Source organism: Heloderma suspectum, chromosome 1 (assembly GCF_057233095.1).
Source record: "Heloderma suspectum isolate Gila_16-S chromosome 1, 16-S_ref, whole genome shotgun sequence".
Classification (NCBI taxonomy): Eukaryota; Metazoa; Chordata; class Lepidosauria; order Squamata; family Helodermatidae; genus Heloderma; species Heloderma suspectum.
Genome location: NC_139458.1, coordinates 161,087,014 through 161,110,375, shown reverse-complemented (window position 1 = coordinate 161,110,375; position 23,362 = coordinate 161,087,014). Strand labels below are relative to the sequence as shown.

General features: G+C 44.6%; 1 protein-coding gene across 1 annotated transcript in view; it reads left to right on the top strand.

Moving 5' to 3' along the window:
- NCKAP5 (NCK associated protein 5) overlaps positions 1–23,362 on the top strand; it is a 904,891-nt gene that overhangs the window by 658,675 nt on the left and 222,854 nt on the right. Inside the window, exon 10 of the mRNA XM_084808715.1 lies at positions 20,666–20,734. Coding sequence (XP_084664841.1) covers positions 20,666–20,734 — 69 coding nt within the window. The remainder of the gene's footprint in view (positions 1–20,665; positions 20,735–23,362) is intronic.

Sequence of the window (23,362 nt, the reverse complement as noted above, 5' to 3'; positions counted from 1 at the left end):
GGTTCGGTGGCGGTTCGGCGGCTGCGGCGGCCAGTCTTCCAACCGGCTGCCGCCGCCGCCATTTCCAAGTTAAAAAACAAAAACAAAAACGTGATAGGCTACGTAAAGATTTACGTAGCCTATCACGGCTAGATTTTTAAAAAACACCGTGATAGGCTACATAAATGTTTACGTAGCCTATCACGGCTGACTGCAGGGACGCAAACGGCGGCGGCTACGGCCACCGCCATTTGCGTCCCGGCAGGACAGGATACGGCCAGAATTTCGGGGGGGAGGGACAGGGCGCCTCCCCCCCCGGCCAGAATTTTGGGGGGAGTGACGGAGTGCCTCCCCCCCACCGCGAATCAAGTTTCGGGTTCAGGTAAGGGACTTTCGTACATCCCTACTGTTGAGCCACGTATCCCCCAGCTTTGGTTTCCTTTTCCTAGGTGCAGAACTTGGCATTTATCCCTATTAAATGCCATTCTGTTGTTTTCTGCCCAGCACTCCAGCCTATCAAGATCACTTTGAATTCTGTTTCTGTCTTCCAGGGTATTAGCTATCCCACCCAATTTTGTGTCTTCTGCAAATTTGATAAACATTCTGTGCACTTCCTCATCCAAGTCATTAATAAAAATGTTGAAGAGTACTGAGCCCAGGACTGAGCCCTGCGGTAGCCCGCTCGTTACCTCTCCCCAGCTTGAGAAGATCCCATTGATCAAAGCACTCTTTGAGTCTGATTCTGTAGCCAACTGTGGATCCACCGGATCGCTGTTTCATCTAGCCCACTTTGAGCTAGTTTGCTTATCAGGATATCATGGAGCACTTTGTCGAAAGCTTTGCTGAAGTCCAGGTATATTATGTCGATAGCATTCCCACAGTCCACAAGGCAGGTTACCTGATCAAAAAATGAGATCAGATTCATCTGGCAGGATTTGTTCTTGACAAATCCATGTTGGCTTTGAGTAATCACTGCATTGTTTTCAAGGTGCTTACAGACTGATTGCTGTATAATCGGCTTCAGAATTTTCCCAGGGATTGATGTCAGACTAGGGATGGCGGAGAATTTCTCCACGAATCTTCGGGAGGCTGAGCGCCGAGGCATTCAGCCCCCCGAAAGTGTTGGGGAAATTCTCCGCCGGCCCCCCGCCTCCCCCCGGATATATATCTAGATATATATCTATATCTAGCCGTGATAGGCTACGTTAATCGTTACATAGCCTATCACGGGTTTGTTTGTTTTTTTTACTTTTTCTTTCGCGGCCGGGGAGATGGGGCGCTTCTCCCCGGCCTGAATTTCGGCCGGGCGAGGCAGGGCGGGGCGCCTCTCCCCCTGGCCTGAATTTTGGCCGGGCCAGGCAGGACGCCTCCCCCCCCTCGCCTGAACTTCGGGGGGAGAAGCGAAGCGCCTCCCCCCCACCGCGAATCACCCCTGCGAAAAGGTAAGTGACTTTCGTACATCCCTATGTCAGACTGACTGGTCTGTAGTTCCCAGGTTCCTCCTTTTTGCCCTTTTAGAGGATAGGGACAACATTAGCCCTCCTCCAGTCATTTGGCACTTCACCCCTCCTCCACGATTTCTCAAAGCTAACAGACAGTGGTTCTGAGAGTTCTTCTGCCAGTTCCTTTATTACACTAGGATGCAGTTCATCTGGCCCTAGAGATCTGAACTCATTCAAAGTAATTAGGTGTTCCTTAACTCTGTGCCTATCAATCTCAAGCTGCAATCCTGCCCCTTCAGCCTGTAGTTTGCCTTGGCGGGGGGTGGGGTCATAGACCCTCTTTCAGGAGAAGACTGAGCCAAAGTAGGAATTGAGCACTTCTGCCTTTTCTTTGTCATCTGTTATCATTTTGCATCCTTATTTAATAGTTGAACCACCATTTCTTTCCTCTGTCTTTTACTATGGACATATCTGAAGAAAGTCTTGCTGCTTTTAGCTAGGGGTGCACGAAAGTCACTTACCTGGTCTCGCAGCTTTTCACGGTGGGGGGGAGGAACTTCGCTGCTCCCCCCGCGAAGTTCAGGCTGGGGGGGGAGGCTTCCCGCTTCGCCCGGCCGAAATTCAGGCCGGGGGGGAGGCTTCCCGCCTCGCCCGGCCGAAATTCAGGACGGGGAGAAGGCGCCTCGCCTCGCCCGGCCGCGAAATTAAAAGTAAAAGAAAAACAAAAAAACACCCCCGTGATAGGCTACGTGACGATTAACGTAGCCTATCACGGCTAGATCTGCAAAGTCAGCCATGATAGGCTACGTAAATTGTCACGTAGCCTATCACGGGTGACTTTAAAAAAAAAAAAAGCACGTACACAAATAGCATTGCCCTTATTTTCGCCGTAAGATTACGTAGACTACAGCGACCAAATAAGGAACGGGAGTGGCGGCTCCCTATGGGGGCCACCATTATCCGTACGCGCTTTTTTTCTTTTTTTTTAAGTCACCCGTGATAGGCTGCGTGACGATTAACGTAGCCTATCACGGCTGACTTTGCAAATCTAGCCGTGATAGGCTACGTTAATCGTCACGTAGCCTATCACGGGGGCGTTTTTTTTTTCTTTTATTGGAATGGCGGCGGCGGCAGGCGGTCGAAAGACCAGCTGCCGCTCCCGCCCCGGATGAAGACCCGACGAACCGCCGGCCGGACCCGCCGCCGGGAGGGACATTCGCCAAAGGTAAGTCCCGTCCCGGGGGGGTGCGGGGGGTGGGGGTGCGGAGAATTTCTCCCCGAAACTTGTTCGGGGGGCCGAACACGTTGGCGCTCGGCCCCCCGAAGTTTCGGGGAGAAATTCTCTGCCATCCCTACTTTTAGCATGCCTCGCTAACCTCAGCTCGTTGTCAACTTTAGCCTTCCTGACACCATCCCGGCAATTCTGTGCTACCTGCCTGTACCCTTCCTTTGTAGGTTGTCCCTCCTTCCACTTCCTATACGTGTCCTTTTTTGTTTTCAGGCCATCTCTAATCTTTTTGTGAAGCCACTTTGGCTTCTTCTGTCGCCTTTTTTCCCTTTTTTCCTTGTTGGAATTGTTTGTAATTGTGCCTTTAGAATTTCCTTTTTTAAAAAAATCCCCACCCATCTTGGACTTCTTTTCTCAGTAGAGTCACTTTCCATGAGACCTTACTTATAATTGTTCTGAGTTTATTAAAATTGGCTTTCCTAAAATCCAGGGTACGTGTTTGGCTACATGCAGCTTTGCTTCCTTTAGAACCAAGAACTCAAGTATAACATGGTCACTTTCCCCCAGAGTTCCCGTAACCGCTACTTGATCCACTAAGTCATCTCTGTTGGTTAGGATCAAGTCAAGGATAGATGATCCTCTAGTTCCTTCCTCCACTTTCTGTAGGAGGAAGTTATCAGCAACACAACTCAGGAATTTCCTGGAGGGGCCATGTTTTGCAGAATTTGTCTCCCAACAAATATCGGGGAAATTGAAGTCCCCCATTACTACTACATCATGCTTCCTTGAAACATTGGCAATTTGCTTTTCAACACTTTCATCCTCGTCTTCTCCTTGATTGGGTGGCCAGTAGTAGACACCGACCACCATGTTCCTTTTATTCTTTGCTCCATTTATTTTAACCCAGATGCTCTCGATGGGGCTACCAAGCTCATCCTCCTGTAATTCTGTGCAGAGATATGTATTTTTAACATATAGTGCAACTCCACCTCCCTTTCTATTCCTTCTGTTCTTTTTGTACAAGTTATATCATTCAATTGCTGTATTCCAGTCATGGGAGTCATCCCATCAAGTTTCAGTTACACCTCTCAAGTCATAATTTCCTTCCAGTATTAAGAGTTCAAGTTTGTTTTGTTTGTTTCCCATACTCTGGGCTTTAGTATATAGACATTGACTACCATGTGCTTTATAGTCTGGCTTTCTTCCTACATGTTTGTGAAGACTATTATTGGGTGGTATTAGAGCTGTTCTCTCCATTGTGGTGCATGAGTCTTCATCCATTGTTAACCCCAATTTTATGTCTCCCTCCCCTGTAGGATTCAGTTTAAAGCCCTCCTGATGAAGTTCTTTATGCTGTGGCTAAACACATTCTTCCCAGCCCTTGTGAAGTGCAACCCATCCCCTGCCAACAGTCCATCTTCCAGAAAGTATAGCTCGTGGTCCCAGAATTCAAATCTCTCACGTTGGCACCACCTCTTCATAGCCAGTCATTCACCCAGAGTACTTTTCTTTCTCTTTCTTTCCCTCTTCTAACTACTGGAAGGATGGATGAGAAAACTATCTGGGCCCCAAAGTTCTTGAGTTTCTTTCCCAAAGCTTCAAAGTATGACATGATTTCTTCATAGCAGCTCTTGACGGTATCATTTGTTCCCACATGGATGAGAAGAACGGGATACCTGTCAGTGGGCTTTATGAGTATAGGCAACCCTTCAGTCACATCTCTAATCTGTCCTCCCGGGAGACAGCATACCTGGTGAGTCCATGGGTCTTTGTGACATACTTGGGTTTCAATTAGGGATGTCAGAGAATTCTGCCACGGATCTCGGTGAGGCCGAATGCACCCGAACTCTGTGGCGGAACGGCCTGCCACCCCACCACCCCCCACGGTTCCCCCCTGGGACTTACCTGGGGCGGATGTTCCGGATGGTGGCAGCTCCAGCGGCGACTTTGGCGGAGCCGCTGCCACCAGGAGGATTTGCCCAAGGTAAGTCCCGGGGGGGGGGGGCAGACAGTTTCGCAACCAATTTTGGGGGGCCGAATGTGCTGGCATTCGGCCTCCCCGAGATTCGTGGTGTAATTCTCTGACATCCCTAGTATCCTGTCTTCTCATGATGTGGCCAAAGTACTTCAGTTTTGCCTTAATATCATTCCCTCAAGTGAGCAGTCTGACTTTATTTCCTGGAGTATGGACTGGTTTGATCTTCTTGCAGTCCAAGGCACTCTCAGAATTTTCCTCCAGCACCACAGTTCAAAAGCATCTATCTTCCTTCGCTCAGCCTTCCTGATGGTCCAGCTCTCGCAGCCATAGGTTACTACGGGGAATACCATTGCTTTAACTATGCAAACCTTTGTTGTCAGTGTGATGTCTCTGCTCTTCACTATTTGATCAAGATTTGTCATTGCTGTCCTCCCAAGAAGTAAACGTCTTCTGATTTCCTGGCTGCAGTCAGCGTCTGCAGTAATCTTTGCGCCTAGAAAGACAAAGTCTGTCACTGCCTCCACTTTTTCTTCTTCTATTTGCCAGTTATCAATCAAGCTGGTTGCCATAATCTTGGTTTTTTTGAGGTTGAACTGCAACCCAGCTTTTGCACTTTCCTCTTTCACCTTCGTCATGAGGTTCCTCAGCTCCTCCTCACTTTCAGCCATCAAAGTGGTATCATCTGCATATCTGGGATTGTTAATGTTTCTTCCAGCGATTTTAACTCCAGCCTTGGCTTCATCAAGCCCAACACGTCGCATGATGTGTTCTGCGTACAGGTTGAATAGGTAAGGTGAGAGTATACAACCCTGCCGTACTCCTTTCCTTTCCCAATCTTAAACCAGTCCGTTGTTCCGTGGTCTGTTCTTACCGTTGCTACTTGGTCGTTATACAGATTCCTCAGGAGGCAGACAAGCTGACTTGGTATCCCCATACCACCAAGAACTTGCCACAATTTGTTATGATCCACACAGTCAAAGGTTTAGACTAGTCAATAAAACAGAAATAGATGTTTTTCTGAAACTCCCTGGCTTTTTCCGTTATCCAGCGGATATTGGCCATTTAGTCTCTAGTTCCTCTGCCTTTTCTAAACCCAGCTTGTACATCTGGCAATTCTCGTTCCATGAATTGCTGGAGTCTGCCTTGCAAGATCTTGAGCATTACGTTACTGGCATGTGAAATAAGTGACACTGTTCGATAGTTTGACCATTCTTTGGTGTTTCCCTTTTTTGGTATGGGTATATAAGTTGATTTTTTCCAATCTGTTGGCCATTCTTGTGTTTTCCAAATTTGCTGGCATATGGCATGCATCACCTGGACAGCATCATCTTGCAAGATTTAAACAGTTCAGCTGGGATACCGTCATCTCCTGCTGCCTTGTTATTAGCAATGCTTCTTAAGGCCCATTCAACCTCAGTCTTCAGGATGTCTGGCTCTAGCTCACTGACCACACCATCAAATCTATCCCCGATATTATTATCCTTCGTATAAGATCTTCCGTATATTCTTGCCACCTTGTCTTGATCTCTTCTGCTTTTGTTAGGTCCTTGCCATCTTTGTTTTTGATCATACCCATTTTTGCCTGGAATTTCCCTCTGACGTTTCTAATTTTCTGGAAGAGGTCTCTTGTCCTTCCTATTCTATTATCTTCCTCCACTTCCTCACGTTGCTTGTTTAAAAATAATTCCTTATCTCTTCTGGCTAACCTCTGGAATTTTGCATTTAATTGGACATATCTCCCCCTGTCACTGTCGCCTTTTGCTTTCCTTCTTTCTTGGGCTGCTTCCAGTGTCTCAGCAGACAGCCATCTTGCCTTCTTAGTTTTCTTTTTCTTTGGGACATTTTTTGTTGCCGCCTCCTGAACAATGTTGCGAACTTCTGTCCATAGTTCTTCTGGGACCCTATCTACTAAATCTAGTCCCTTAAATCTATTCTTCACCCCCATTGCATATTCATGAGGAATATTCATGAGCTCATATCTAACTGATCTGTGGGTCTTCCCTGTTCTCTTTAGTCTGATTCTAAATTGTGCAATAAGAAGTTTGTGATCTGAACTACAATCAGCTCCAGGTCTTGTTTTTACCAGCTGCATAGATGTCCACCACCTTTGGCTACAAAGGATGTAGTCAATGTGATTTCGGTGCTGACCGTCTGGTGAAGTCCATGTATAAAGTCGTCTCTTAGGTTGTTGGAAGAGAGTGTTTGTTATGCACAGTGAGTTGTCATGGCAAAATTCTATCAGCCTATGTCCTGCTTCATTTTGTTCTCCCAGACCATGCTTGCCTGTAATTCCAGGAGTCGCTTGACTACCCACCTTAGCATTCCAGTCTTCTGTAATGAAAATTACATCTTTGTTTGGCGTACTATCCAGTAGGTGCTGCAGATCCTCATAGAACTGACCACTTCTGCTTCTTCAGCATCTGCAGTTGGGGTGTATATTTGGATCACTGTGTTGTTAAATGGCTTACCCTGAATTCAAATTGAGATCATTCTGTCATGTTTTGGATTGTATCCAAGCACTGCTTTAGCCACTTTATTATTAATTATGAAGGCTACTCCATTTCTTCTGTGGTCCTCTTGTCCACAGTAGTAGATCTGGTGGTCATTTGATGTGAAGTGGCCCATTCCAGTCCATTTCAGTTCACTGACACCCAAAATGTCCATATTTAATCTTGACATCTCCCCAATAACCACATCCAATTTGCCTTGGCTCATAGATCTTACATTCCAGGTTCCTATGGTGTGTTGATCTTTAGAACATCGGATTCGTTGTTCACCACCAGCACCATCGGCTGCTAGTAGGGATGGGGGAGAATTTCTCCCCGAAACTTCGGGGGGCCGAGTGCCAACGCATTCGGTCCTCCGAAGGTTCGGGGAGAAACCCGGGATGGGACTTACCTTTTACGAATGTCGCTCCCGGCGGCGGGTCCCGGCAGCGGTTCGGCAGGTCTTCCTCAGGGGAGGGGGCAGCAGCCGGTCTTTCGACCAGCTGCCGCTGCCGCCATTACAAGAAAAGTAAAAAAAAAAACAACGCCCCTGTGATAGGCTACGTAATGATTGCCGTAGCCTATCACGGCTAGATTTGCAAAGTCAGCCATGATAGGCTACGTTAATCGTCACGTAGCCTATCACGGGTGACTTTGGGGAAAAAAAAAAAAGTGCATACACAAATGGCGGCCCCCATAGGGAGCCGCCATTCGCATTCCTTATTTGGTCCCTGTAGTCTACGTAAAGATTTACGTAGACTACGGCGAAAACAAGGGCACGCTATTTGCGTTGCCCTTATTTTCGCCGTAGTCTACGTAAATCTTTACGTAGACTACAGGGACCAAATAAGGAACGCGAATGGCGGCTCCCTATGGGGGCCGCCATTAGCGTACGCGCTTTTTTTTTTTTTTAAAGTCACCCGTGATAGGCTGTGTGACGATTACCGTAGCCTATAACGGCTGACTTTGCAGATCTAGCCGTGATAGGCTACATAAATCGTTACGTAGCCTATCACGGGGCTTTTTTTTTTTTACTTTTCTTTTGAAGTTCGCGGCCGGGGAGATGGGGCGCTTCTCCCCGGCCTGAATTTCGGCCGGGCGAGGCGGGAAGCCTCCCCCCGGCCTGAATTTCGGCCGGGCGAGGCGGGAAGCCTCCCCCCCGGCCTGAATTCCGGCTGGGCGAGGCAGGAAGACACCCCCCCCTCGCATGAACTTTGGGTGGAGAAGCGAAGCGCCTCCCCCCCACCGCGAAAAAAGCTGCGGGACAAGGTAAGTCCCTTTCGTACATCCCTAGCTGCTAGCCATCCTTTCGGCTTTGAGATATCTCCATCATCACATCTGGGGCTAGTTGAACTTATCCTCTGTTCCTCCCCAGTAGCATTTTGACCATCGTCCGACCTGGGAGTCCCATCTTCCGATGGTATACCAACATATCTCTGGTTGTACTGATCCATTTAGTTTTCAAGGAAAGAATACTGGGGTGGGTTGCCGTTTCCTTCGTCAGGGATCGTATTTAGTCTGACCTCTCTGCCATGACCTTCCCATCTTGGGTGTCCCTTCACGGTTTAGCTCATGACGTCATTGAGGTGCTCAAGCTCCAGCATCACGACAAGGTAACGATCTCCTTTGCTGAAGAAGCAATGCTTTCTGCTTTGGTGCAATTCCCTTCCTAGTGGGCCTCTTGGCTGGTAAGATGATTCAAAGGTCAATATCACCACCTCAGCACATTCCATGCTAACGACCACTGGTCTTATCAGGCCTAGGATACGCTTGAGAACTGAGGCTATGTCTATACTAAGCTACAGGTGTCCGTGCTGGGAAAGTTCTGATTGTTTTCCTTCTGAACAAGCATTGTTAGTCTATTCTGGGAAAGTAGCAGGTGAACGCTAATTAACGCTTGCTTCTGTCATGCTGCCTCACTGTTAACATGTACGGTATAAGACCCACTGTACCCCTTGGCTCTGTGTTCAGAGAAGCTGTCTTATCCAACCGTTGGGTACGCCTGTGTGCTGTGTAGTTTATCGCTCAGGCGCATCTACAACCTTCTTTTGGGAAGCCCCTAGGAAGAGGTAGTGTTTTGGCTGAAAGTAAATGGAGACGGAGGATTTCAATTTTTTTTTTTAAGTAAATATTTACGAAAGATAGCGATTCTTATGGAAGTTATGCAGACTCATGGAGATGGCTGGGCACCAGAATTACGGTTGTCAGTTCGGATTTATCTTTGTAATTTTTGGAGCGGAAAAAAAGAGAATTCTGGGGCTTGTGAACAGTGGAATGGAGCCCTGGCCGCAAACTGTGGAAGGTAAGCGGCATGGAAGGTACACAATTCGTACATCCCTAGTTCCACTGTTCTGCCTAAGAACTCTTTGTCTTCTCTTATTCCCTGGAGGGTCGCCACTCGCCACTCCAGTCCTCTTACTTCTTCTCTCAACAGTGTAATCAATTTGCACTTGTTGCACATGTAGGCCATGTTGATCTCAGGTAAGAAAATAAACATTGCACAGACCTTGCCGGTCACCACCACTAGAGGGTCTTTTCCTTCCATAGTCTCTATTCCCTTTATGTTTCTAGCTTTCTGATTGTACTGGGATAGCCTGTGCTTTGTCCTCTATTCACTGGAGGCTACCAACAGAGTCCAACTGGTATAGAAGTTTATGTGTTACAAGAAGTAGAAATTTTAAAAAAAATGTTAGGGGCCTCCCCCTTGACCTCCCTTGCTGAACTCCCGTGGCCAACTCCTGTTTGCTCTCCCTGACTGCTCGCTCTCTGGGAGCTTGCTTGCTTTTATAGCCCCTAGACCAGCTGGAGCAGCTTCCTCTGCTCTGCTCAGCTACAAGACAGGAAACAGACTGAAACTCCTCACCCATACAGCTGCTGAGAGTAATCAGGCCACACACCCTCAATTCAATTCGAGCTCTCACATGGTGAGCACATGGAAAGTCCCTGGGCTTACTCCAGCCCACTCACCACTTTGCCTTTGTCATCTTTTTCTCATAATGCTCGTCTTGGAGGTACTCTTTTAGTTAGGGATGTCAGAGAATTCCGCCATGGATCTCGGTGAGGCTAAATGCCAGTGCATTTGGCCCCCCGAACTCCGTGGCGGAACGGCCTGCCCCCCCGCGGATCCCCCCCGGGACAAGACTTACCTGGGGCGGATCTTCCAGGCGACAGTGGCTCTGGCGGCAGCTTTGTGATAGGCTATGTGATAGGCTATGTAAAGATTTACGTAGCCTATCATGGCTGGGTTAAAAAAAACAACAACCATGTGATAGGCTACATAAAGATTTACGTAGCCTTTCATGGCTGGGTTAGAAAAAAAAAACACGTACGCAAATTATGTAAATATTTACGTAGGCTAAAACGGTGAATCAAAAAGGGACGCAAATAGCGCCCGCTACGCTATTTGCGTTCCCCTTTATTTTCGCCGTCACAGTCTACGTAAATATTTACGTAGATTAAGACGGCCAAAAATAAGGAACGCAAATGGCGGCGGCCGTAGCCGCCGCCATTTGCGTACGCGGTTTTTTGTGTGTGTTTTTCCCAGAGCCCTCCGCGGCCAGAAATCCAGCTGCGAACGGCTCTGGCCTGGCTGGGCCTGGCCGGCTGCTCCGCGGAGCTGCCGCGGGGCACAGCCAGCCATGGAGGATTCCGGGGGGGAGGAACGGATTGCCTTCCCCCCGTCGAGGATTCCAGGGGGAGGGACGGAGCACCTCCCCCCCACCATCAACATAATCCGTGGAAAGGTAAGTGACTTTCGTACATCCCTACTTTTAGTACACTCATGCTTGTAGACACTTGAAGAAAACTTAAATTAGGCTCACAGATATTCAGTGAGAATTCTGTTTTTGAGAATTATTTGCACATCTAATCTTACATGAGAGGGTATAGGAAAGGTGCCTAATTTTGTTTATCAGGAGCAAAAGTTTCTGTAAACCTTGTTTACAGGTTGGCTCTTAAAGCAGCTTCCTAAATATTCCACTTCTAATAGAACTATGGGTTTCCAAGAGAGGTGGAGAAAAGCATGATGAAACATGAATGTCAAGAGTGACACAAAATCCTATAATTTAGGTCAAGGTTCAAAACAGAAAATACACCTTTTTACCTTTTACAGTTTAGTTTTTTACTCCAATGCTCTGTTACATTATGGGTGATTTAATGTATTTAGCTATTGATTTTTCATCCTTAGGGTGTTGGCAAGGGGGTCCTAAATGGAGTCATTGAAGCGTTACCTTCCTATTTCAGATGGTATTACAAAATGTCAAATAAATAGGTATGATTTGTTCAGCAATCAAGGAAAGTATAGGTGCCAAATTCCATGGACTGGACTAAATTCAGTTTGTAGATATTTAAAGGCTCTTGGATAGGGAAGTTTATGGATAGCAAATGACTGGACTATTAGTTGTAAGACTCCCATTTTCTTATTGCTTAATTCTGTATTTGGGGAACGTACCCGATTGAACAAGATCTGCTTGCATTGTCTTTCTGATCAGGGAATATGAATCAGCCAAAATATGTAAAGGCCTAAATTACTGCAGTAGCAGAATGCAGAAGAGTCCCCAGCTGTGTAATTTCAAATCCATTTTCAGACTTAAAATTCAGATATATCAGATTTGCTTTTTAAAAATTTGTATTATGTATGCAGGAATCTTGATGTTCATATTCCAGCAATTGCACTACAAAGCATGCTATGTTTTGCAGTGCATAGATCAGGGCAAAATCTGGTCATATATTCAAAATCTCATTTTTCAAAGAAGAGCATGTTCCCAGTATTTATTATTGTGGCAAAAGGCTTAAAATAAGGCAGTGGTTGGAATTCAGTGTTGCATGCACCAGATCTCTCCTCTCCAAATCTCTCCTACCCCAGCACACACAACCACACTCAGAAAATCTGCTTCAGAGGGTCCCCCAACCCTGCAGAGCAGAGTTTGAGGGTGTATGAGGGGCTGCAGGTGGAAAGGGGAATCCCCTCCCTGTTCAATTGATGGAAGTAGTTCCATCAGCAGAACTACTTAATTGGATTTGCTGTTTCTTAATACATGTTGGGTTGCTGATCTTGCGAAGCAGCTAGGCCTGAAAAATATATAGACACTGCTTTAAAGTATTCTTTGCTCATTCGCTGCTTACTATTCAGTAGAGGTCCTAGCGTAGCCGGATGCTGAAACCATGATCTATGAATTCAGTATTGATTTTGATATGAAACTAACCTTTATATTGTCATTTTCTCTTTCACTTACTCTTTTGCAGTGCAATCCTATATATGTCTCCTCAGAAGTAAGCCCCACTGAGTTTAGTGGAACTTATTCCACATATATGAGTATAGAATTGCAACCTTAGCCTTGCCCTAAAGCAATGAATAGTGCAGTCTTGTGTGTTTGAATAGTTTAGCTTTGGGATTGGAATTCTGTTTTATTTTTAACTAGAAAGAGGTGATTATTGAAAATACTGTAAAATGTGCTGATTTACACAAGTTAAAATCAATCTTGGGATGTGAGCAATCAGGGCTGAGCCAAGGTTTTTTGTTGCCTTCTTCAATGAATTAAAATTTTGATTCCCAACGCTTCAATTTCTATTCCATGCTGAGGAGCATAACAATAGCGAATTAAATAATGAATATTTGACCAGGGTATTATTTTTACTTTCATATGTAATTTCAGTAACTTAGTGATCATATTGCTGTGCTCAACAATGAATCTAGACTCCTGGATGTTATCACTAAAGTAGATCATAATCCTCAATTCAACAATATGTGTGCATTGAAAAAGTCCATTTTCTTGCTATCCTGAAAACCATCCTGTTTGTTACTTTACAAAGATCAGTTGAACACCCAAGAAAAAAAGCCAGCTAACTTTCTGGTTAAGCTGATACAATGGGAAGGTTTGGAGACATTATGCATGGATGAAAGGAAGACTGGATCATCACAAACACATATCCTCTCATACATGGTGCAGTTTCTGTTACACACCCCGTATAAAGGAAAGACATATGGAACAACACAACATTTCCTAGACCACACCACCCTGCAGCCCACTGCCAAGCCCCCCCCCCCACAAAAGTGTTGTAAGTTAGACTGATTCAGAACACATAATTCTCTACAAATGTCCATCCCTCAGTGCCCAAAGTGGGAGAAAAAAAACCAAGTGAGCTGATTAGGCTAGACTGAATTATGTGTGCCTGAAAAGAAGTGACATGGTTATAGGGTTCACCTGAAAAGAAATGAAATGGCATCCAATCCTACTTCAAGTATTGCTGTCACGTTCTTTACTTCATCCCTTTACAGCTGTGTCTGTTGTCCTGAATCCATTCTGCTGGAATGCAGTTGTATAGTTTGCTTGAAGACAGTCAAGATGTAGCTAGCAGTCACATATTTTGTTTTTTGATTTTTACTTTACTGTAAGTGCAGGGGCCCTAAAATGGATCACTGTTTGGCACTATAAATTGTCAGTGCGGTGGGTCATGATCAGGGTCAAGGGCTCTGCACTTATACTAGAGTAAAAAAGAACAAAAGACTCAGTTGCTAACTATGTCTTTAAAGTAATGTCTGCTTTGGCCTTATCAGTCAGAGTATGCCTTGATGATTGGGTTGACCTTCCTGAGTTCAGTGTGTATTGGGTCCACTGATTACTCGAGAGAAACTTTCAGCATGTGGTGAAAATGAACAGTCCCATCCCTACCTCCACTGCCTGCTCATCACAGCTATGTGGTTATATAACAAAGGAGTCAAATGACACATACAAGCCAGCTTCATCACAAGCCACCTAGGGTTGATTTTTTATTCTGAAACTCAGTCCATAGAAATGCTGCACATTGTACTAGTTACGTTTTGATATGGGAATAGCACAGCATTCTGTAGCTCTTAACTCTTTATTTACCCACAGTGCCTGTGATCCAAGTTAGTAACATATGTGAGAGTGAAGGAAGTGAACCCCTATTAACGATAAGTGAACATCAACTTGCCTCTTTGGGAATGGGCACTGCTACAGAGGAAAGGGAGTTCCAGCTGTGTTTGTGGTTCTTACTTGCATGCAAATTTATTTATTTTTAATCACAGCCTACATTTCTAACCATAAATCTAATATAACATTACCAATAAAAACCCATAATAATACCCCCCCAAAAAAACACTTGATTCATTCTGTTTCCATAGATTGTCAGAGCTTTAAAAGAGAAGCTAGCAATGTAAACTGTAATGGTTGTAATTATGTGTGTGTATTGATTGTGGTGTCATGGTTACGTGATGTGGAGTTTATGAGCAGAGACCAGGTATCATGCCTGGATTCCCAAGGCTAGTTTTAATTTTTGCTTGAAGATTTATTTTGTTCTCACCTCCTGGAGGAATGTATATTTTAGACTTGCTCCTGTCTGCCTCTCTCGGAACTTTTATTCAGTCCTATTTTTTTTGAGAGAGATATCCACATGCCAAAAGATAGCTCAGAGATATAAGTAAAATTGTGTAGAAATAAAATAAGGCTGCAAATATATATTGTTTGTATTTAAGATTTTATTCAAATAGTTCCTCTAGAAGTCTTCCACTATGGTACTGAGTTGATGAACAGTGACATTTGCTTTCAGCATGATAGATCAAGAACATTTCATTTGTAAGAGGAAATAATCTTACCCTCAGATCAGAAACAGTCCCTAGCCATGGAATAAAGAATTTCTTCTGTTTGTGAAGATGCCTCTGATCCCAACTCTCTAGCCACAGGACGTCATGTGGATAGGTGGTTCTCATGTCTGGGAATCGGGTGTACAACCTGTTCTAGATGGGGGGTTTTTTGTTTTTGTTTATTCAGTCAGTCGCTTCCGACTCTTCGTGACTTCATTGACCAGCCCACGCCAGAGCTTCCTGTCGGCCGTCGCCACCCCCAACTCCCCTAAGGTCGAGTCCGTCACCTCCAGAATATCATCCATCCATCTTGCCCTTGGTCAGCCCCTCTTCCTTTTGCCTTCCACTTTTCCTACCATCAACATCTTCTCCAGGGTATCCTGTCTTCTCATAATGTGGCCAAAGTACTTCAGTTTTGCCTTTAATATCATTCCCTCAAGTGAGCAGTCTGGCTTGATTTCCTGGAGTATGGACTGGTTTGATCTTCTTGCAGTCCAAGGCACTCTCAGAATTTTCCTCCAGCACCACAGTTCAAAACCATCTATCTTCCTTCGCTCAGCCTTCCTGATGGTCCAGCCCTCTCAGCCATAGGTTACTACGGGGAATACCATTGCTTTAACTATGCGGACCTTTGTTGTCAGTGTGATGTCTCTGCACTTAACTATTTTATCAAGATTTGTCATTGCTGTCCTCCCAAGAAGTAAACGTCTTCTGATTTCCTGGCTGCAGTCAGCGTCTGCAGTAATCTTTGCGCCTAGAAAGACAAAGTCTGTCACTGCCTCCACGTTTTCTACCTCTGTTTGCCAGTTATCAATCAAGTTGGTTGCTATAATCTTGATTTTTCTGAGGTTTAACTGCAACCCAGCTTTTGCACTTTCCTCTTTCACCTTCATCATGAGGTTCCTCAGCTCCTCCTCGCTTTCAGCCATCAAAGTGGTATCATCTGCATATCTGAGATTGTTAATGTTTCTTCCAGCGATTTTAACTCCAGCCTTGGCTTCATCAAGCCCAGCACGTCGCATGATGTGTTCTGTGTACAGGTTGAATAGGTAAGGTGAGAGTATACAACCCTGCCGTACTCCTTTCCCAGTCTTAAACCAGTCCGTTGTTCCGTGGTCTGTTCTTACCGTTGCTATTTGGTCGTTATACAGATTCCTCAGGAGGCAGACAAGCTGACTTGGTATCCCCATACCACCAAGAACTTGCCACAATTTGTTATGATCCACACAGTCAAAGGCTTTAGACTAGTCAATAAAACAGAAATAGATGTTTTTCTGAAACTCCCTGGCTTTCTCCATTATCCAGCGGATATTGGCAATTTGGTCTCTAGTTCCTCTGCCTTTTCTAAACCCAGCTTGTACATCTGGCAATTCTCGTTCCATGAATTGCTGGAGTCTGCCTTGCAAGATCTTGAGCATTACGTTACTGGCATGTGAAATAAGTGACACTGTTCGATAGTTTGAACATTCTTTGGTGCTTCCCTTTTTTGGTATGGGGATATATGTTGATTTTTTCCAATCTGTTGGCCATTCTTGTGTTTTCCAAATTTGCTGGCATATGGCATGCATCACCTGGACAGCATCATCTTGCAAGATTTTAAACAGTTCAGCTGGGATACCATCATCTCCTGCTGTCTTGTTATTAGCAATGCTTCTTAAGGCCCATTCAACCTCAGTCTTCAGGATGTCTGGCTCTAGCTCACTGACCACACCATCAAATCTGTCCCCGATATTATTATCCTTCCTATACAGATCTTCCGTATATTCTTGCCACCTTGTCTTGATCTCCTCTGCTTCTGTTAGGTCCTTGCCATCTTTGTTTTTGATCATACCCATTTTTGCCTGGAATTTCCCTCCGACGTTTCTAATTTTCTGGAAGAGGTCTCTTGTCCTTCCTATTCTATTATCTTCTTCCGCTTCCACACGTTGCTTGTTTAAAAATAATTCCTTATCTCTTCTGGCTAACCTCTGGAATTTTCTATTTAATTGGGCATATCTCCCCCTGTCACTGTTGCCTTTTGCTTTCCTTCTTTCTTGGGCTGCTTCCATTGTCTCAGCAGACAGCCACCTTGCCTTCTTAGTTTTCTTTTTCTTTGGGACGTTTTTTGTTGCCGCCTCCTGAACAATGTTGCGAACTTCTGTCCATACTTCTTCCAGGACCCTATCTACTAAATCTAGTCCCTTAAATCTATTCTTCACCCCCATTGCATATTCATGAGGAATATTCGTGAGCTCATATCTAACCGATCTGTGGGTATTCCCTATTCTCTTTAGTCTGATTCTAAATTGTTCAATAAGAAGTTCGTGATCTGAACTACAATCAGCTCCAGGTCTTGTTTTTACCAACTGCATCGATGTCCACCACCTTTGGCTACAAAGCATGTAGTCAATGTGATTTCGATCTCGACTGTCTGGTGAAGTCCATGTATAAAGTCGTCTCTTGTTGAAAGAGAGTGTTTGTTATGCACAGTGAGTTGTCTTGGCAAAATTCTATCAGCCTATGTCCTGCTTCATTTTGTTCTCCCAGACCATGCTTGCCTGTAATTCCAGGTGTCGTTTGACTACCCACCTTAGCATTCCAGTCTCCTGTAATGAAAATTACATCTTTGTTTGGCATACTATCCAGTAGGTGCTGCAGATCCTCATAGAACTGACCACTTCTGCTTCTTCAGCATCTGCAGTTGGGGTGTATATTTGGATCACTGTGATGTTAAATGGCTTACCCTGAATTCGAATTGAGATCATTCTGTCATGTTTTGGATTGTATCCAAGCACTGCTTTAGCCACTTTATTATTAATTATGAAGGCTACTCTATTTCTTCTGTGGTCCTCTTGTCCACAGTAGTAGATCTGGTGGTCATTTGATGTGAAGTGGCCCATTCCAGTCCATTTCAGTTCACTGACACCCAAAATGTCCATATTTAATCTTGACATCTCCCCAATAACCACATCCAATTTGCCCTGGCTCATAGATCTTACATTCCAGGTTCCTATGGTGTGTTGATCTTTAGAACATTGGATTCGTCGTTCACCACCAGCACCATCGGCTGCTAGTCATCCTTTCGGCTTTGAGATAGCTGCGTTGTCACATCTGGGGCTAGTTGAACTTATCCTCTGTTCCTCCCCAGTAGCATTTTGACCATCGTCCGACCTGGGAATCCCATCTTCCGATGGTATACCGACATATCTGTGGTTGTACTGATTAGGGATGGCGGATAATTTCTCCCCGAATCTTCGGGGGGCCGAGCGCCAACGCATTCGGCCCCCCGAAATCGGCAGTGAAATTCTCCACCACCACCCCGGGACGGGACTTACCTTTGGCGAATGTCCCTCCCGGCGGTGGGTCCCAGCGGCGGTTCGGCAGCGGTTCGGCGCGGGCAGGGGCGGCGGCCGGTCTCCCGACCGGCTGCCGCCGCCACCATTGCAAAAAAAAAACCTAAAGTAAAAAAAAAAACCCACACCCGTGCATAGGCTACGTAACGATTTATGTAGCCTATCACGGCTAGATTTCCAAAGTCAGCCGTGATAGGCTACATAAATCGTCACGTAGCCTATCACGGGTGGCTTTGAAAAAAAAAAAAGCGCGTACGCAAATGGTGGCGACCCATGGGCGCCGCCATTTGCGTACGCGCTTTTTTTTTTTCAAAGTCACCTGTGATAGGCTACGTGACGATTTACGTAGCCTATCACGGCTGACTTTGGAAATCTAGCCATGATAGGCTACATAAATCGTCACGTAGCCTATCACGGGGTCTTTTTTTTTTTTTTTTACTTTTTGTTTCGCGGCCAGGGAGACGGGGCGCTTCTCCCTGGCCTGAATTTTGGCCGGGCGAGGCGGGAAGCCTCCCCCCCGGCCTGAATTTCGGCCGGGCGAGGCGGGAAGCCTCCCCCCCTTCTCCTGAACTTCGGGGGGGAAAGCGAAGTGCCTCCCCCCCACCGCAAAGGCAAGCTGCGAAAAGGTAAATGACTTTCGTACATCCCTAGTACTGATCCATTTAGTTTTCAAGGCAAGAATACTGGGGTGGGTTGCCGTTTCCTTCCTCAGGGATCGTATTTAGTCTGACCTCTCTGCCATGACCTTGCCGTCTTGGGTGTCCCTTCATGGTTTAGCTCATGACGTCATTGAGGTGCTCAAGCTCCAGCACCATGACAAGGTAACGATCTCCTTTGTTGAAGGATGGGGTTTTACTTCCCCTGAAAAAGCAGTTGCATAGCTTGGCGGTATTCTTGGATCTACCTTTATCATTGGAGGCCTTTTACTGGCTTGGTTTGTTGTTGTTCAGTCGTTAAGTCATGTCCGACTCTTCGTGATCCCATGGACCATAGCACGCCAGGCCTTCCTGTCCTCCGCTCTCTCCCGGAGTGTGCTCAGGTTCATATTCATTGCAACGGTGATACTATCTAGCCATCTCATCCTCTGCCATCCCCTTCTCCTTTTGCCTTCAATCTTTCCCAGCATCAGGGTCTTTTCCAGTGACTGTTCTCTTCACGTTTGGTGGCCAAAATATTTGAGCTTCAGCTTCAGTATCTGTCCTTTCAATGAGCAGTCAGGGTTGATTTCCTTTAGGGTTGACTGATTTGACCTCCTTTCAGTCCAGGGGACTCGTAAGAGTCTTCTCCAGTATCACAGTTTGAAGGCAACAATTCTTAGGCGCTCAGCCTTCCTTATAGTCCAGCTCTCACAACCATACATGACTACTGGAAAAACCATAGCTTTGATTATATGAACCTGTCAGGGTGGACACTGAGCCCATAGAACCTCAGAGGAGTTCTGATTCTGAGGAGGAACAACCGTCCGTGGGAGAGGAGCACGCTCATCCCTCCCAGGCCCTGCAGCTGGCAGAGATTCCTCCTGCCGGCATTCCAGACATAGATAGTGGTCCTGCGAGTGAAAGAGCATGGGAGGAGGGCTGGCTGGATGCTCGACGCAGACGCAAAGAGCGACGATCTATGGAGGGCGCAGAAAGGAGGCGTAGCGCCCGTTTGGCACGCAAGCAGTGGTCGCGTCCAGAGGACCTAAGGGAAAAGGGGAAGGACTCTCCCTAGCCCATAAGTTCAGGGTCTGCAAGTGATTTCCTTTAGTGGGAAATCCATTCACCCCCAAAACAGCCCAATGAAGACTATACTCACTGGGCATGGAATGCTGAATGTTTATTTGGGGAGGGGAAATGGGAAATTGTTGGGGGTGGGAATGGAATTCTGAATGGAAGTTTTCTATACTGCAACATTTTGTTGCAAGTCCCACTTGTATTAGCTACATCGTGCTCTGGGTTTGTACCAGTTCTCTAGTCTTACAGTAGTGAGCTTTATCTTTATATTTTATGGTAATGGGAAAAGAGCTTATAGACTGTCCACCTATAACACTGGACAAAATATTACACCAGTGTAAGAGAAATATGTACTGCTTTTCTAGATTTTACAACAACAGACAGAAAGAAAAACTCTTGAAAACATGACTGCACGATCCATCGATGCTGCAGTGTCCAGATGATAAAAAGAAATCACATTTTATTATTGTACCTGTAAATCTCTTAATATTAAGCTAAAGTTTCTGATATGAAGAGGGAAGAGAATGCCCCTGACTCATGATTTTCAAGCATTCAGGTTTGGCAGGCTTGAATAAAAGAAAATTGATGTGCAAAATATCCACTGTAGTGTTTGTACTAAAGGCTGTTTTCTGTATCTGCCAAGAATAGATTACAGAGATGTTTAGAATAGCGATGTCAGTCTTTCTCTAAATTGTAATGTGTTTTGTGGGTAATTTCATAAACCTAATGGAATTTCTGTGTTATTTATAACAGCAAATGAAAGAACAGAGATTTGGTTTATTTTATTTTTCCATAAGTTTATTTTAGATCCTGAGGAGATGTATAGGGTAAATGTATTGATTGGCTTGTCATGTTTCACACCATGCCGTCTGATTAATTTGCATCATTTTTGTGTCTTGCAGGCAGAGAATTCTGCGCTGGCCATGGAAAATGAAAATCAGAGAGAACAGTATGAAAGGTGCCTTGATGAGGTAAGGTGGATATAACAGTGCTTGTTGCAGAATATTTTGCTACAACTGGTCAGGTTAAAAAATTTTTTAATATTCAGCTTCCAGGTATTAATAAACTAATTCTATTCCAACTAGGCCCTTCATAAACCAATTCATGTAGTTTAATTTAGGAACTGTGTGCTTTTCATTGGATATACTCTTCACAAAAATGTTCATTTTCAGAAGTAGATTATAAACAGTGGAATGAGACATAAAAGTTAAAAGTCCACAAAGTGCAAACTATAGTGTACCTACAAATCTCTGAATAGGGTGATTAATTTGATTCCCATACAGGGTGCTCAAATGATCCTCAGTTTCCTTTACTAAGTGGACCTACCCAAGGCAGTTAGTCTTTAGCATGGCTTGGTTATATTAAATCCATTATGCAATGAAAAATCAGTGCATATTTGCAGTAATCCCCGAGGCCCACTTCCAAATGCCCACCTATATGACCTATAGTTTGGAAACAACTGTAATAGATTATCAGCAGTATCCAATACTACCACTGCACTCCCACTCGATCTGTTGCACATCCAGGAAAGCTCGTGCAACAGAAAGCTGGCAGTTCTGAAAGCAACCTTGGAAACAAGTGGAAATGCTTGTTTCCAGATCAAGACAGGTCAGCTGAGCTTCCTTCTACAAGATGCAGTGACCAACCCCATTCTGGAAATGAGCATTTCTACTTATTTCTTGCTGCTCCTGGAACTACTACCTTCCCCTTGCACTAGCAGTGGGTTTCACTAACATGCGGGAAGGATTGGATACAGCCCACAGTTGCCCACTTACTTTTCACCATGGCATATTCTGAGCCCCAGACTACATAAGATTATCCAAGCCATTCTCTTCTCTTGATGACCAAAACAGACTTAAGGCATCCCAGACAATCTTGGAGATTTACTTGGAGCAAGTCGCCTGGGCCATTAGTTTGTTAGAACTATTGTTGGAAGCAAGTTGCCCCAGAATGTCTTTGGCTAGGCTATAGACCAGCCTTCCCTAACCTGGTGCCCTCTACATGTTTTGGACTACACCTCCTAGCATTCCTGATCATTGGCCTTGCTGACTGGGACTAAAGGGATTTGAAATGCAAAACATCTGGACAGCACCAAGCTGGGGAAGCCTGCTATAGAACTATTTAGGTAACTGCTGCTTTTCATTTTATGGTTTATCAAGGCCAGAAACACTTAGCCCTGACTACAAAGATTCAGTTATTTAGTCACCCAAAGATTACATGCTATGCAGTTTAAGGATGAAAGTGCTCCCAGCAATATGCTACCATATATTTAGAGGCAAACTGACAAATCTTCTAACTGTGTGTGTATGGATGTACACAAGTGGGTGCTTGTAATTGCTCCAGTGGTTGAGGTAGAAAACCTTTGCACTCCTGATCAGTCCAAACTGAGCAATGAACTCAACTGTAAAACCTCTGTTGATTTTATGGCCAGGATTACTCCATAAGCCAAAATCCATCTTGGTCAGCTGACTTTGACTTTGTATATAGACACAAAACTTCTTCAATTCATCTGATAGGCAGAGCTGAGGTGCAGAATTGCTGGATGCAGTTTACTGGTAATCATTTTTTAAGCTAAGGTTCTTTCTGTCCATATGCTGTTTATTCTGAACCTAACCTTCAACATTGTAATATGAATCCTTGCCCTGTGACAAAAAAAGAACATTCTATGAACACTTCTACCAGTAAAAGTCAGTCACAGCTGACTGAGGTATCAAAATGAAGGCAGTTACATTCCCTTATAAATTCTAATAGTAATCCTAACAATTGTTTTGAAATTAGTTGTCCATCTCTGTTATTTCCCCTAACATAGCAATATCATCATTTGGATTAAACACAAAAGTAAATAACACTGCAGTGGTCTAGCCTTGCATAACATAATGAGCTTCATTTGTGTAAAGTTCAAAAAACAGTCTAAACCCATCTCCTTGTCTCTAGGAAACCTAATGCAAGAAACAGGATTACCTTTTTCTACCTTAGGGGCCTAAGGTTTAAATGCTTAATCCTAGTTTCCTATTCTAGAATTTGACTGTCAGTTTATTGTCAAGAGGTGGTATAATATTTATTCATGTTGTTATGCCAGCAAAGATCTCTGTCAGGCTCAGCTTCACTCTTCCACGGTAATGTGATATGTTACACTAAATTAGCATACCAACTTTTGCAATTAGCCAGAAAAAATATAAGTTGCCTATAATGTTCAGCTTGTATTCAGAAGAAACTAAAAGACATCCTTATCATTTCATACAATCAGAAAATAAAAGGATTTTTTTTACCATTCTTAGCCCCCAGAGCATGACCAGCTCAATATATCCTGGATTATTTTAGGTTAAATCCATAAATTACTCCTATGATTTAGGCAGGAATCCTCCAACTTTGTTATAGTGAGTCTCTTTAAATTAGGGTGATGGTGGTGATACTCCTTCAACTTTCCCAAGTGCAATCATCCTACATTTTGAATTAAAGCATTAGCATTTTATTTCTTTAGGATAGTAACACTTTTCCTGGGCAACTGCTAGAAGTAAGATATTCTTCCCTGGAGTTTCACCTTATTTGGATCGAAGACTTTGTTTTGTTGTAGGCATCATAATTCTTGGAGTCATTTG